This window comes from Alnus glutinosa, chromosome 6 (genome assembly GCF_958979055.1).
Source record: "Alnus glutinosa chromosome 6, dhAlnGlut1.1, whole genome shotgun sequence".
NCBI classification, from domain to species: Eukaryota; Viridiplantae; Streptophyta; class Magnoliopsida; order Fagales; family Betulaceae; genus Alnus; species Alnus glutinosa.
In genome coordinates, this window is record NC_084891.1 from 3,428,999 (window position 1) to 3,445,438 (window position 16,440).

Sequence of the window (16,440 nt, forward strand, 5' to 3'; positions counted from 1 at the left end):
CTAAGTGATCAGTCGTAGTACGATCAATGTAATAGGTCGTGGTACGATCTATGTGATCGGTCCTGGTATGATCAATGTAATAGGTCGTGGTACGATCAATGTGATCGATCGTGGTACGATCAATGTGATAGGTTGTGGTATAATCTATGTGATCGATCGTGGTACGATCTATGTGATCGATTGTGGTACGATCATGCGTGATCGTTCGTGGTACAATCATGTGTGATCGTTTGTGGTATGATCATGTGTGATCGATCGTGGTATTATCTAAGTGTGATAGATCGTGGTACAATTTAGGTGATCGATCGTAGTACTAATTTGAGCCGTTTTAACTAAAACGACTCCAATTAATTTTGAGCCGTTTTAACAAAAGCGGCTATAATTTGAGTCGTTTTAGTTAAAACGGCTCTAATTATCAAATGAAGAGAAGGAGCCCAAACCCATTTATCAAATGAAGAGATGCGAGGAATATGAATACTCATGATATTCTGAACAGTAGTAGGATCAAAAAGATCCATCAGCAACTGAATATTCCACACATGATCTTTTGTAAGTAACAGATCATTAACAGAGAAAGAAGGTAACACAATCAGATTTGCATTTGGTCTAGGTCTGAAATTTGGCATTAAAGGAATCCATGGAGAGTCCCAAATATCCACATTCAAACCATTAGAAATAGAAATACAAGCTCCCAATTCAACAACTTTACAATTTTTCAATACACCTTTCCAAAGCCAAGAAGAGCGAGGGTTAGAAGATCATGACCAAGCATTAGCCACAATGCAGATGGGTTTCTGCAAAGATCTATCACCCATCAAGTACATTAATTACCAACATTTTAGAGAAGAATGTTTTGAGAGAGCTCATTTGCTAGACCTTCTCTACCACATGGTTGCACCAAAGCTGCAACTTGTACCTGATTGTGAGCAGGAGGAGCCAAAAGCGGACGAAGAGATTGGCTGGTTTAAAAAGGCCTTGAAATCATTCTTGGCAGCACTACTTTATATTAACTTGGCACCACTCCGCCTTCTCAATAAACTATTCAAATCAAAGGCAGTCATGCTTTTAGTTACACTGCCAGTTACAATCATCTCATATGTTTTTCATCTTAAAAACAAAGGTGATATAAACAGTCTAATATCATCGGTAGGGAGTATGGCCGAAGAGGTGGAAAGTGCATCTCATGAGATGAAAGACGAAAGTCCTTTGGTCGAAGAGATTGCAATCCCAAGTGTGACACAACTCCATAAAATTGGTGTCAAATTTCATCCAACAAAGGGAGGCTTGGGATCTATCAATTTCGACAAGTCTTGTGGTATATTTTACCTTCCGGTTATTCATTTGGATGATAACTCGGAAGTTGTGCTGAGGAACCTCGTGGCCTATGAGGCATGTATTTCACCGGAGGTGATGGTTTTTACACGATACATGGAATTGATGAATGGAATAATTAATACGGAGGAAGATGTGAGAATTCTTCGAGAGGCAGGGATCATCTTGAACCACCTTAAAAGCGATAAAGAAGTGGCAGCGCTCTGGAATGGCATGACGAAGTCTGTGAGGGTAACGAAAGTTCCAATTCTCGACAAGGCCATTAAAGGTGCAAATACTTATTATTCGGAGAGTTGGAAGGCCAGGATGAATGTGGTCATGAAAAAGTATATATGTGGTTCATGGCCATACCTTACGCACGTTTTTAGCTGTTAACATGTTGATATTGTTGTCTACCCTGGAGACTGCTTGTTCTATGTACAATTGTTCCAAATGGGTGGCAGCCGTGTTGGGGAAATTATCATCCCCTAGGCAAATGGGCCTATATCCGAACTTGGGCCCAGTTGATCTTGCTGGCCCAACTTGACCCGCTCAGTCATTAGGATTTAACAGAATTCTATAATAACTTGAAAGCTATATCTAGAACACATGGAATAAGATACATGATTAAGATATCCTATGAAGAGTAAGTGTCTCACTCTTCCACTTAACCTCTATCTCAACCCACTAAGGGTCCCACTCAGCCATGACATGAAGGTAGAACAATACGGTTGATAATCTATGCCTATAAATAGGCTGCTACCTCAAATACAAAAGACACTCTGATGATATACAGAAAATATACTAAAAACTCTCGACTTTCAATACTCTCCAAAATGGCCCATTGACTTAGGTATCAGAGAAGGGACGTTGGGAGACCCCCCTCTGACGCATTGTTTGTTCTTCCTTGCAGATTACGAAGAACACGGCGAATCAAAGATCCACACGTCGCCAGACATAAAACTGTTCTAACAGTTTGGCGCCGTATGTGGAAAGCGACAAATCGTTTTTTGCCAAAAAACAATAAATTTAGAATGGTGACTTGCGGATCACGCCTTATGTCAACAAAAGCAGATTTACACAGATCCATGCTATGCCTACATGGGATAATTTTGACAAATCACATCTCACTCCAGATCAACTACTTTGACGCGCGTTCAGTTCGGCCATGAACTGAAACATATGATGGTTGCAGTACTGTCAAACCAGTTGGTGGGGGTCCTACCTCTGGTGCTGTCACTCACAGTCCAGAGATCACCTTCACCAAATTCACAGATAAGTTCGCTACTTGTTTCGCTATTCACAACACTCGATCATGCTTCATAAATGTGGCATACGTAAGCGATTTTGTTATTTCTTTCTTTTAAAGACAAAAACAAAAAGAAGAATCGTGGTGTCAAGAACTTCTTTTCAATCCCAATTTTTTAAAAAGAAACAAAGGAAAATGGAGTAGAAGACCACGTCATGCCATGGTCTTAAAAGCTTCTTTTCAGTTTTTATTTTCTAAAAAGAAATGATGTGATAAGTGATATGGAATACACATGTCACATATCAAAAGATAGTTGACCAAGTCCTCTTCAAAGATGGACGAAAATTTACGTGAGATTTTTATAATTAAAACCTCATTGAAACAATATAATTGTAAGGCAATGGAGTAGTTCACGATGCTTACCAACAGATACCTGAGCCTCTTGTGAAATCTCTGATTGGGCTCGGGAAATCGGTGCCAGAACACAAACACTTCTTCCAGGCACTAAACAACAGACTATCTGTACAGAGTGTGAAGCATGGACCATGCAAGATGGGCCCCGTTCGTTCCAGTGCAAAATCCACATATGATGATTTCACAAGATTGACTGTCGTCTGGCGAGAAGAGCTATGATGTGGCCCTTATTAGGCCACATCACTAAACTTGCATGATGGAAGCATCTGATCAAGCTGGAAGAAACGTGCCCAAGCGGAATACTGCTATCTTCCAGCCGATACAAGCGCAGCAGTGCCGAGGAGAACTGACATGTGGTCCTTATTCGGCCACATCGCACAACCTGTAGAAACCAAGGTCAATGGCTAGGGCCACCGAATACTCCAAAACAAGAGCAAAAAGTGTTACTAGGAAGCCCCGAACTACGCCATTATGCGGTCTTCATCCTCGAGCTTTGCAAGCCGTGGGAAAAGGTCGAGAGATCCACACGTGAGTCGGGGAGATCGGTGAATCACCGATCAAAAGGTGTCAATGGTGTTTTCGGACGGGTTTTGACATGGGTCAGCGAGATCGTGATCATCCCAACAAGGACACGCTCGTCTTAACAAAAATTCCTTCCTGCTCAATTTTTCGAAGCTCAGAGAACACGTGCTGCTGTCGGTGTTCCTGCCTAGACAATCTGTGTGATTCCTAGCACTATCCGCAAGGAAGTAAGGATCTGAGCAATGGAGTCCATGGCCAAGCTCAAAGTGCAGCAACGCAACCGCCCAGTGCTGTCAATGCTGAGACAACACCTCCTCGGCCGGCCTCCTGGTCGGTCATTTCTAAAACGCCAAGAACGTGGAGCGGCTATAGCATCTTGGTTTTCACCGAGGATCATTGTCCGACAATCATGTCCTTCAGACATGGCAATGTGGGTGAAGCAACAACCAAAAAATGGCTCGGCTTTCTCAACTTTTGATAAGCCAAATTCTAAAGGGAGTTAGCCTCAGTGACTTACACGCATGTACGCCAACGGGATCGGCACGTCATTATTTATTTTCAAGATCGATTTTTCCGGCGAACAGGGATCCGGTTACATGCAAGCGGTGGCAGTATTCTCAAGGCCCCAAGCGCCTCGGTCCGTGGAGTTCCCATGTATGCATGGCGAGGTTTCAAGTCCAAGCCTTCTTATGCAATTCATGTGGATTTTTGGCTTCTAGTACCAGCCACCAATCGATGATTATACCTAGTCAAGGAACACTGTATTTTGACATCTATCCGACCTCTTCACTGATCAATGACTCACTGCAAGGGATACACAGAGGAATGAGCTCTCGGACAAACCACAAGCCAAACGCTAGACTTACGTTACTAAAGTCTCCCTGAATCTGGATTCGACTAATGACAGCGTCCAGATCATGGAAATTCTCGAGACCGAGTCATCGATCAAAGGGCGGATTTTTTGAAGACTTAGCATCAATCTAACTGGCACGCCTCACGTCTTCCATGGAGAATCAGACAGAGTCAAGTGCAAGATAAGTTTATCATGTTCATTTGTTAGCTCGAGTTGCTCAACATTTAGAATATACTCATCCTGGTATTAGCTTTAAGAGAAAGCACGAGAAGAAAACAAACACTCTATGTGTTTGATTCTCTTTTCTTGTTGGCTGAAGTGCCAACGGCTAGAAAAAGAAAAGAAAAGAAAAAGGTGTTACTGGAAAGGCCAAACCCAACGAGTAATCTCAGCAACCTGCAAGATGGAAACGTCCGGTCCAGCTGAAATAAATGTGCCCAAGCGGGAGTACCGCCATGCTGCCAATACCGAAACGACGCCTCCTCGGCCAGCCCCGGGTTGGTCATTGCTGAAACTCCCAGAAGCGCAGGGCTCGGTCCTGGATCCTAGGCCCGAGCCAAAATTCAGAAGTGGCTCACTGTTCCGCCGACCTTCAGCACCACCGAAAGCAGCACTGCCAAACCATCCCAGCATTGCTCAACCATCGGGATGATGCCAATCACCACTTACGGTCTCCACCCACAAGCTTTACAGGCCATGGGACATGACCATGAGACCCACAAGAACGGGGCCCCAAATGACACCGAGTTCAAGCCCACAAGATTCTCGAAGCTGATGTAGATCAAACCAGATCCGGCTGTTTCAGCATAGTCACCGCTTTTGAGTCGTCTTCCGCGAGCGCCACTTGATGCAGGTTCCACCTCCTGAGCCCCTTAACTCTTGCGAGACACTCAAAGTGCCGAGGGTTACTCGAGCCAGGAGTCTGGGGGATCTGAGTTTCCAGCCGAACAAAATCAAAGCCGGCTCTCATCTAATCTCAGTTTCAAGCACAGACCTAAGCTCCAGGGGACTAAAGGCCGGTGCTGCGAACCTGGATCCTAGAGCCGAACGATTTTGAGACATGCAGAGAACACTCTCTCTCGAAAAAAAAAAAAAAAAAAAAAAAAAAAAAAAAAAAAAAACCGAAGCAAGGGTAGAGAAGAGAAATTTTCTGAAGCTCCAATTTTCCAAGCTGAGTACTTATTAAATGCCGACCAATTCAGAATATCGGCCGAGCTTCCCACCACGAGGGACTCCTTCCTGTTGGATTTCCGGGGTCTTTCAACCACCATGACAAATTCCGAGCCAAAGATCCCGAGGAGAAACTCTGAGCGGAGAAGAGATTCCAAGCCGAGGGTCCAATTTTACCAAAGAGACTTATTGTCACGGGCCGAATTTTTCGCTCGACAGCAAGCCCAGCTCCAGCCCCGTGATGGCCTTAGGCAAAGCACCAAGCAGTCCTAAGCAGCCCCAACACCTTCCCAAGCCACTGTCCAGCAAGCTTCAGGAGGTTATTTGTACCAACCCGAGGTTAGGGAAATCACCGAGCACGGCACAGCACATCACAGTACGCAGCGTCTAGTTTTACGGGAGCAACACCTCCCAACCTTTACAATTCACTCAATGAATGTACAAAGGAATGACTAGGGTCCTTACACACAATGGAGCCCTTAGTCCTATACAACTCAGCCACCAAGGCTAATACAAGAGATACATGAATGACCCAAGCCACCAAGGCTTTACAAGGAAACCTTTCCCCAAACAGTCACTCATAAAACTCTCACTGTGGCTGGCCCTCTTCCAGCACACACACGTCTCCAGCAGCACCGCAGCCCAGCTTTGGTCTCAGCCACCTTCGACAGTTTGGCTTCCAGCACCCTTTGGCCTCCTGCACTTCGGAATGCTAGTCACCTCTGCAGCACACCTTCTGTTTCCAGCAGCCTTGAAGTCATCTTGACTTGCCCTCAGCTACTCATAACTCTCCAGCATACATGCAGCACATGGACTCACTCAATTAGCACCTCACTAATTCTCCCAGCATAGAGCACACTTAGTGAAGTCTGTCCAGAGTATGAGCCCTCCAGCAATGAAGCCCCAAGCTTCTAATTTAAAGCCCCAGCAGGTCTTCATGCTCCTGGCAGTGGGCTGCCACCTGGCCCACGCCCACTGCCCTCAATTAAGGCAGCATGGCATGCTGTCTCCAGTCAGCATGCCCTGCAACCAACCAGCCATGTGTCTCGGGCTTACCACCCCATTTGAATTCGCCCATCCATGCCTCCCTTCTGCACAGCAGCACCTCAGCATCCCATAATACTCAGGCCACGTGTATGAAGCATCCTTGGTCCATTTGAATTCAACCAACAGCATGTCTGGCGCACTGCCCCAAGGCAGCGCCCATGCAGGCCCTCCTGCACGCGCACAGCCACCCACACAGCAGCTTTTCCAATGCCCAAGGCAGCAAGGCATGCTGTCACCACTCAGCACGCCTAGCAACCAGCCTAGCATGTGTTGCAGGCTCAGCAGCCCCATTTGAATTCGCCCACCCATGCTTCCCAGCAGCACAGCAGCATCTCAGCACTCAGGCCACGTGTAGCAAGCATCTTGGTCCTATTTGAATTCAAGCAACAGCATGTCAGGTGCACTGCCACCAAGGCAGCGCACATGCAGGTCCTCCTGCCATCGCACAGCAGCCCACACAAAGCAGCAGCAGCTCCAACACTGCCCATACAGCACACTGCCACATGCCTGCCTCCTGCAGTCATGTTGCAGCACCCAGCTTTCTGCCTTGCACAGCCACAACACTTTGCACGCATGCCCAGCACACTCACTTGTGCTGGCACTACTCAGCATACTCAGGGACATTCAGAGTGCCATGAGGCCCCACTCGGCAGCATCCAGCAGCAGTCATCGGGTCAGCAAGCAACCAGGGGCTTGGGCCACGCCCAGCCCACTCACAAGCCATCACCAGCATGTTCTGCGCCCCACAGCAGCACTTGGGCCTCATCAGCCTTGCTCAAGCTCCAGCATGAGCCAACCCACCGAATTCCCAGCAGCATCACTAAGCCAACATCTCAAGGTTGGGCCTCAACCAACCATGCAGCAACAAGCTGGTCCATGTGCCTTCCACGGACTCATCAGCAACCGTCTCGCACCCATGGCATGCCACCCTCATGCCATGGCTCGGCGGTCAGCAAGGGTGCAAGGCACACAACCTTACTGCCGCGCCACAACCAATATCAAGGCCGTGACACCTATCCTTCCAAGATCTACTTCTGGAGCAGGCTCCGACACACCTCACTGAATATAAGATAAGTTGCTAATCCAAAATGTAGAACACGCTTTGTCCTTAACAAACCCATATAAAATGCCTACCTAGGCATTAGTCTCAAATGGAGGCATGGGTACAAAAGCACACACTGTGCGTGTCTGCTTTCCTTTTCTTATTAAGGGTAGGGTCAACAACTAATAAATTAAAACAAGCAAAACATTTTTATTCTATCTCCATATCTTTGGCAAAATATATTGACAGGCCGGCTTGAACATTAAACGAGGGATTTGCTATCCAAAAGCAATATTCCCATCAATTGATAAATGTCGAATATGAAGAGTTTGTTTTACTCATAAATTTCCTTATAATATTCTCTATTTGGCCCGAGACTTATTCTTTGAACAGGTCAGAGTTAAGGATGAAAAATTCGAAGCTATGAAAATCGAAGCCAAGGATAAATTCGACCGAGGCTCCAATTTTCCTGAGGGTGGAATCCGAGCCAAGGATCCAATCCGAGTCAAGGATCATTCCGAGCCAAGGATAAATCCCTACCCAAGGGTAAAATCCGAGCCAAGGATAAAATCCGAGGCGGGGATAAAATCCGGGCCAAGGATAAATTCGACTGAAGCTCCAATTTTTCCTAGGGTGAAATCCGAGCCGAGGATCCAATCCGAGTCAAGGATCATTCCGAGCCAAGGATAAATCCCGACCCAAGGGTAAAATCTGAGCCAAGGATAAAATCCGAGGAGGGGATAAAATCCAAGCCAAGGGTAAATTCGACCGAGGCTCCACTTTTCCCGAGGGTAAAATACGAGCCGAGAATCCAATCCGAGCCGATGATCCAATCCGAGTCAAGGATCATTCCGAGCCAAGGATAAATCCCGACCCAAGGGTAAAATCCGAGACAAGGATAAATTCGACCGAGGCTCCAATCTGACCGAGGGTCCAATTTTCTCGAGGATAAAAATCCGAATCGAAGATAAATTCAGAGCTGTGGAAACATTCTGAGCCAAGGGAGCAATCCGATCGAGGCCCAATGCACAACTTCATCAGAATACTAAGATAAGTTCACTCTTTGCATTTTCATTTATGCTAGCCTACTCATAAATTTTTAGACAGTCAAATATATCTCATGCATTGATCGGTGAAGTTTAAAATGAACTTTTCACCGCAACATATAAAAATGATTACACATCAAGTCTAAAAATTGGGGGGTACCAACAAAATTTTCCTCCGGTAGTACAAAACAAATATCCTAAACTTTCATACTTAGCTAAAAATCAGCTAAGGATAAAAGTTGGGGGTACCAACCCGGTGAAATAGAAAACTGAAACAAAAGACTATATCAAGTCGCATGATTGAATCTTAGTGCAATTTTGCATACTTTGCAATAATAAATTGTTAATTGCTAGATTCTACTGCATATATGCATACCTATGTGCCTTTTAGACACAGGCGAGGCTAATATTTCATACCAATCTAGCGAGATCGGAAAATTCTGAAAAAAAATACCCGTACTTTGTCAAGCTTCTCCTACGCAGGTCTTCCTTGGCTACAGAAGTCAAGAGCTCGTCAAGAGGGTCCGCCGAGAGAATTTTGATGGCAACCAACTAAAGAATATTCTTTAGAAGACAGATGGCTTCCAGAAGACCCTGTGTTGCATACTAAAATGCAAAACACCATCGCAACAAATTTATATGACTCGAATCACGTTAAGGGGATTCGAGCCGAGACTTGAATCACGTTGGAGGGATTCAGGTCGGAGAAATTTATATGACTCGAATCACATTGAAGGGATTCGAGCCGAGACTTGAATCACGTTGAGGGGATTCAGGTCGGAGAAATTTATATGACTCGAATCACGTTGAAGGGATTCAGGTCGGAGAAATTTATATGACTCGAATCACGTTGAAGGGATTCAGGTCAGAGAAATTTATATGACTCGAATCACGTTGAGGGGATTCGAGCTGAGACTTGAATCACGTTGAAGGGATTCAGGTCAAAGAAATTTATATGACTCGAATCACGTTGAGGGGATTCGAGCCGAGACTTGAATCACGTTGAGGGGATTCAGATCGGAGAAATTTATATGACTCGAATCACGTTGAGGGGATTTAAGCCGAGACTTGAATCACGTTGAGGGGATTCAGGTCGGAGAAATTTATATGACTCAAATCACGTTGAGGGGATTTGAAGACTACAGCCTCATCCTGCCTCGAGATTACTCAGCACGATTTGAGCACAAAAAGGCCTCGGCACAAGCTGAGCTACCATAAGCCTCGGGCCACAATAAGCCCCAAGCCGCTGTAAGCCTCAGACCACTAAAGCCTTGACACCAATCCGAGCATCCAAAGCCTCAGCCAAGGCCCAAACATCATCAAACGCCGACAACCACAGTTGCTTGGAAATCAGCCTATCGACTCAGGCATGCAAACTGATCATTATTCGGTACATATATACATCTGTTCTGACATATTTCAGGGATCCTGCTTCGGCAAAAGTCATGGCAGAAAACCATACGGAGAGACAACCCCTACAACAAACCAAACGGGGAGACAACCCCTACAAAAAATCATACGAGAAAAAATTTTGATCCAGAAATAAACCAAGCCATACATGAGGAAGTGGAGAAGCTACTGCAATCCGGTTTCATTCGAGAGGTTGACTATCCCGAATGGTTAGCCAATATTGTGTTGGTAAAGAAGTTGAGTGGAGACAACCCCTACAAAAGAAACACATAGCAGTACCCTACATGATCTACATGCCAGAAATCTGAGGTCCGATCCCAAGATCCGAGGCTGAGGCAAAAAGTCTTCGAGATGAATTTTTTTTCGAGACTAAAGAAGTCTTCTAGATGAAAAATTTTCCGAGACTAAAGAAGTCTCCGAGACGAAAAGTTTTCCAAGTCTGAAAATTCCTTTGAGACAAAAAAGTTTCCGAGACGAAAAGTTTTCCAAGTCTGAAAATGTCTCTGAGACAAGAAATTTTCCGAGACTTAAGAAGTCTCCTAGACAAAAAAAAAAAATCTGAGACTAAAAAAGTTTCCTAGACGAAAAGTTTTCCAAGTTTGAAAAAGTCTCCGAGACAAAAAAATTTCTGAGACCGAAGAAGTCTCTGAAACAAAAAAAATTTCGAGAGTAAAGAAGTCTCTGAGACGAAAAATTTTCCAAGTTTGAAAAAGTCTCCTAGACAAAAAAATTTATGAGACTAAAAAAGTTTCCAAGACAAAAAGTTTTCCAAGTCTGAAAATGTCTCTGAGACAAGAAATTTTCCGAGACTGAAATAAGTCTTCGAGACAAACTATTTCCCGAGACTAAAAAAGTCTCCGAGATGAAAAATTGTCCAAGTCTTAAAAAGTCTCCGAGACAAAAAATTTTCCAAGTCTGGAAAAAGTCTCAGAGACAAAAATTCTTCCAAAACTAAAAGAGTTTTTGAGACGAAAAATTTTCCGAGCCTAAGAAATTTTCCAAACCTGAACAAAATTCTGAGGCAAAAACAGGAAATTTCCCAAGACGGTAATAAAATTCCGAGACAGAAATATCCCGAGGCCGAGATAGCCCGAGTACCCCGAATAGAAGATTGTCAAATAAAAAAGATTGCCGTATTGAAGCAGCTAGGAGATCTTTCGATTTGTCAACGGCCAATGAAAGGCTCCAATTGCGAATAGCTTCGAGCATTCAAAATTACTATCACATGTAAAATGAAATCTTCTATACTTGGTTTCTATTGAGATTTCAATTACTAAAGTCACAAGCACAAGGGGGTAAAAGTTATGCCGCTTGCTAGGCACTCCGACAACCATGCTTTCCACAAGTGACTAACAATCAACATTGAATTCTCACTGTCAACGGATACAAATAGCCCCCATATGCAAGTACAAAAGAAGATTCCCAATGCTCGACTAGTTGGACAAATCAACCAATGGGAATTGGGGGGTATCTGTTGGGGAAATTATCATCCCCTAGGCAAATGGGCCTATATCCGAACTTGGGCCCAGTTGATCTTGCTGGCCCAACTTGACCCGCTCAGTCATTAGGATTTAACAGAATCCTATAATACCTTGAAGGCTATATCTGGAACACATGGAATAAGATACATGATTAAGATAACCTATGAAGAGTAAGTGTCTCACTCTCCCACTTAACCTCTATCTCAACCCACTAAGGGTCCCACTCAGCTATGACATGAAGGTGGAACAATGCAGTTGATAATCTATGCCTATAAATAGGCTGCTACCCCAGGTACAAAAGACACTATGATGATATACAAAAAATATACTAAAAACTCTCGACTCTCAATACTCTCCAAAATGGCCCACTGACTTAGGCATCGGAGAGGGGACGTCGGGAGACCCCCCTCTGACACATTGTTTATTCTTCCTTGCAGATTACGAAGAACACGGAGAATCAAAGATCCACACGTCACCAGACATAAAACTGTTCTAACAAGCCGCTTTATGAATGTGTTCTGTTTTTGTTGTTGTTTAGTGTTTGTATTTGATTGACGACATACTGAGTGGCATATATGTTATCAATTCTTATTCATTCTTTAATAAAGAATTCTTTGTCTTGTTGTATTCTTTGGTATGGAAGCCTTAACTTCATGATTTTGCTTTTCTTTATTTCTTACTGCAGGCCATGTCTTTTGGTGTTTGACTTTTAAGGGATAACTTCACAAAAGGGTATCGAGCTATACGCTGTTTTGAGAAAATGATACTAAACTATCAAATGTCTTAAACTAGTATATCTAAATTTTCAAACATCTCACTTAAGGATACTCCATTAGGATTTTCTATTAATCCTGCCAAAATTTTTAAAATATCCCTGTGTTTATTTTTAATAAAAAAAAAATTATATAAATTTTCATAGATTCAGGCATTGGTATTTTTGTAAATTCCGTTAAATTTTGAGCAACATCTAAATCCTAAGATTTCTTTTTTCTTTGGGTTAAATATATAAAAGCCCCCCAAACTACCACCCTTTCTCCGGATGGCCCCCCAAACTACCAATGCTTAGATTCTGGCCCCCCAAACTACCACTTTCTGATTTTTTGGCCCCATCCGTTCATTTATGCCGTTAATTTTAAACAGAATTCCGAAAATACCCCTCCTACACTTTGAAATTCTCACGGTTAAGGGAGGGGTATTTTCGGGTTTTTGTCCAATTTCCGTTAGAATTAACGGCATAAATAGACGGATGGGGCCAAAAAATCAAAAAGTGGTAGTTTGGGGGGCCAAAATCTAAGCATTGGTAGTTTGGGGGGCCATCCAGAGAAAGGGTGGTAGTTTGGGGGGCTTTTATATATTTAACCCTTTTTCTTTTTTCATAAAAAATGGTATTTTGAAAATTTTTGCAGGATTTAATAGCAAATTCTAACAGACTACCCTTAAGTGAAACGTTTTAAAACTTGGATATACTAATTTGAAATGTTTGATAGTTCAATACCATTTTATCAAAACGATGTATAGTTTGATACCCTTTTGTGAAGTTATTCCAACTTCTAATATATGTGTGTGTGAGAGAGAGAGAGAGATATCCACTCAGGCCGCCCAATTTGAGATTACGGGCATGGGAGTCCACGGTTTGGGCCAAGTCAATCAAGCCTAAGCCATTGACCTTTATTGAGCCAAGGAAGTAAGCCTACCAGCCTGACAATTGCATAAGAAGCGTAAGGAATGGGGCACAGAGAATAGCCACCCCTGTTCTTGTCCTAACCGTTAGTGAACACATAGAATCCAATGCATCATCAAGTCACAATGATAACCTTACAATAAGCCGTACTTATGCATGGGTCACACCAAGCCAAGTCCGTAGTTTGGCGTCACACCTGGTCAAGGTTGTATCCCATTAGGAGATGACCCTTAGCCAAGGTCGTATATCGTTAGGGGGTGCTCCGCATAAGAGGAAGATATGTCATCATTGTAGATGCTAAAGTTGTTATTAATCAGATTATCAAATAAATCAATTGTTAAGCAAATTACCATATATAGTTGATATCACCACATCCAAATTAAGCTTAAAATAAAATAGACACAAGGATTTAGTGATGAAGTGAAAACTTGAAAAAATCTTCAAAAGTAAACTAATCTAACGGCTAAGGAGAATAAACAATGAAGTAATGGATAATAATAAATTGAAAAAGATGAGTGTCTATAAACAATGTTTTGTTTGATAGATAATTGATATATATTTATTATATGGATCGATTTATATGCAGAAAAAGAAGTGAAGAAACTATACCAAAGAGAGTAAGTATGGATGTACTTATTGAGGAAAGATTCTATATTTCATTAGGACTGTGTGGTGTGTGTTTATTGCATGTGGTTGTTCATGCATTGCATGTTGTGTCCAATTAATATAACGGCTAAGGAGATAGCCATCAACAAGCTGATGTAGTAGCAAGTGGAAGGAAGGCTAATCAGTGGACCCAAGGGGTTCAGTGTGACCCAGGGGAGTCCGAAGTCCTAATAAATAACTAATGCTGGGACTGGTAGGATTCTAGTAAAAACAGGTAAGACTTCAAAGTGGGAGGCAACGGACGTAAACGGGTTCAGATAACCTAGGACGAGAGGTCTGAAAAAAGATGATCATAAAACATCAAACTAAATGGTTACTACGATGCATATTCATACAACCCTCGCATTTGCTTTCTTTATGAACTGTTATTTGTTTGATAGTAACTTAGATATGAAAATGGATGACTCACTTGTTTGTCTATGCAAATATGATAACGCCATATTTGCATAGTTACTGATGCAGATCTAGAAGAGGAAGGTATGGACTCATATGCCAGTTTTAATGGTTTTTGAAACCATTGTCGAAAGAATATGCGCTAGCTTAGAAAGTGCTAGTCATATTTATGTGTGTTTCATTTCATGGCTTGTAATAATTATGATGATGTTTTGTTTGGCATATTTTATGTTGTATGTTTATGTGCCATTTGTGGCACTTATTTTTAATGCACCTAGTGTGCAAATAGCGTGTAATGATAACCTAAGCAACTTTTAATTAATGTTTCGAGGTATTTCAGTCAGCTCTAACGTGTTATGCTATCAATTCCTAAGATTTTAGAGAAAGAAAAATATATTCCGCTGCGAGAGTTATCTCTGATGTAGTAATGTCACGTGGAAACCGGAGGTTTCTGCTTACGAATTTGCTGGCTCAAATTCGGGGCGCTACACTATCCCCCCTCCAGCCCCTCCTCATCAGCACTGATCTTCCAAACCACCAAACGGATCTAATCGTGCTCATAACAATCTTTGGTTTTTTTTTTTTTTTTTTTTTTTTTTTTTTTTTTTTTTTGGGTTTAGATTGTGTTTGTTTTACATTTTGTATTTGTTTTTGGTTTGGAGTTAACGTTTGATGGGTAGTGCGAGAGGTGTGGTGGAGAAGAAGGCTGATAGAGATGGAGATCGCATATGTGCGACTGTGACAACCTTCCGGTGGTCCCTTTAGTCGGTGAGATGGTGGAGATATGCAACTTGACAACCTTCCGGTGGTCCCTTCTGCTGGCGAGATGGACAAAAATAATAATAATAATGATTATAATTAAAAAAAAATTATTATTATTTTTTTTTTTTAAAAAAAAAAAAAAAAAAAAAAAAAAACAAATTCTAGATGGTTTTGGACAAAACCGTCCAGAATTTTCTGACGGTTCAAAACCGCCCATTATTTTCTGGACGGTTTTTCTCAAACTTCTGGACGGTTTGGACCAAACCGTCTGTAATTGAGGGTGGTTTGACCCAAACCGTCCATAATCCGAATTAGCGACACGTATTTCTGGACGGTTTGAAACCTTTCAGAAAAAACCGTCTAGACCTTTTTTTCAGACGATTTTTTATAATTTCTGAACGGTTTCAAACCGTATAGAATTACCAAATTTTTTGTAGTGTATGCTTCGTATATAAAACAAGATCGATGACTTAATAGCCTAGTTATATATAGCCTTATAGGTACAGATCGTATGCAGAAATCAAAATCAACACAACGGCTTACGTACACGAGTCAATGATCTGTTAATGTATTATTTATTTTCTCATCTCATAATTCTCACACATTACATATAATCATTATGCAACTCTCCTACATTCTTCTTATAATTTTCGTATGTTTCATATTAATTATGGAACTCGATCTTATTATTCTCATACGTTATATATTGTTTTATTTTTGGCCCCATTCAACTATATATAGAATATTTTATTGTACATTTTCAATTAAGTGAATAAGAGAAAAATATAGTTCTTTAGATCGATTTTATTCTGTAAACGTAAGTCATAAAATGAATCACGTAAATTATTGTATCTATTTTCTTAATTCTACCTTTTCCTTTAATTTTGTCTACAATTATATTTTTATTTTTGGTATGAGAGCTATTAACTTACGTCAGTGGTCGATTCAAATGGCCCGTGAATTCCACTGCGCCAGTATTTTTCCTATGAATGCATACCGGCCACTGTGTTGTTTCTTAGTTTGGTGGGCTGCCTCAGTACTGTGTGGATATCGTTGTCTTCTGCTGCGATTTCCAAGTCAAAGAAAACAACCATTTGAGTTCTTCAGATTACCCTGAGAGCGTGTTGTATATTTTCTTTCAAATTCAGTTTGCATGGTGAACTGGTTTGGATAACAAAGAAAACAAAAAATGGAAGGGATATTATATATATTATTATGTCAACGTATAAACTACAATCACGTAATCACGTTTAATATATATAATCAATCCATAACTTTTGACCCCTTAAATTTGTTTTCCCACTAATACTGACAAAAAGTAAACGTGAGTTCTGGTTATCCACGGAACAGACAGTACAGTATGTATTTGGTTCGGTTGAATTAAATACGTGGG

At 42.0% G+C, this 16,440-nt stretch overlaps 1 protein-coding gene across 1 annotated transcript; it reads left to right on the plus strand.

The window, feature by feature from the left end:
• The first annotated feature begins 780 nt into the window (after window positions 1–780).
• LOC133870626 (putative UPF0481 protein At3g02645) lies at window positions 781–1,707 on the plus strand. Its single transcript, XM_062307790.1, has one exon. The coding sequence runs from the start codon at window positions 781–783 to the stop codon at window positions 1,705–1,707; it is 927 nt and encodes a 308-aa protein (XP_062163774.1).
• Window positions 1,708–16,440: the final 14,733 nt, after the last annotated feature.

Bases quoted from the DNA above. Each gene is read 5' to 3' on its own strand.
- LOC133870626 (XM_062307790.1), top strand. From the start codon at position 781: ATGCAGATGGGTTTCTGCAAAGATCTATCACCCATCAAGTACATTAAT.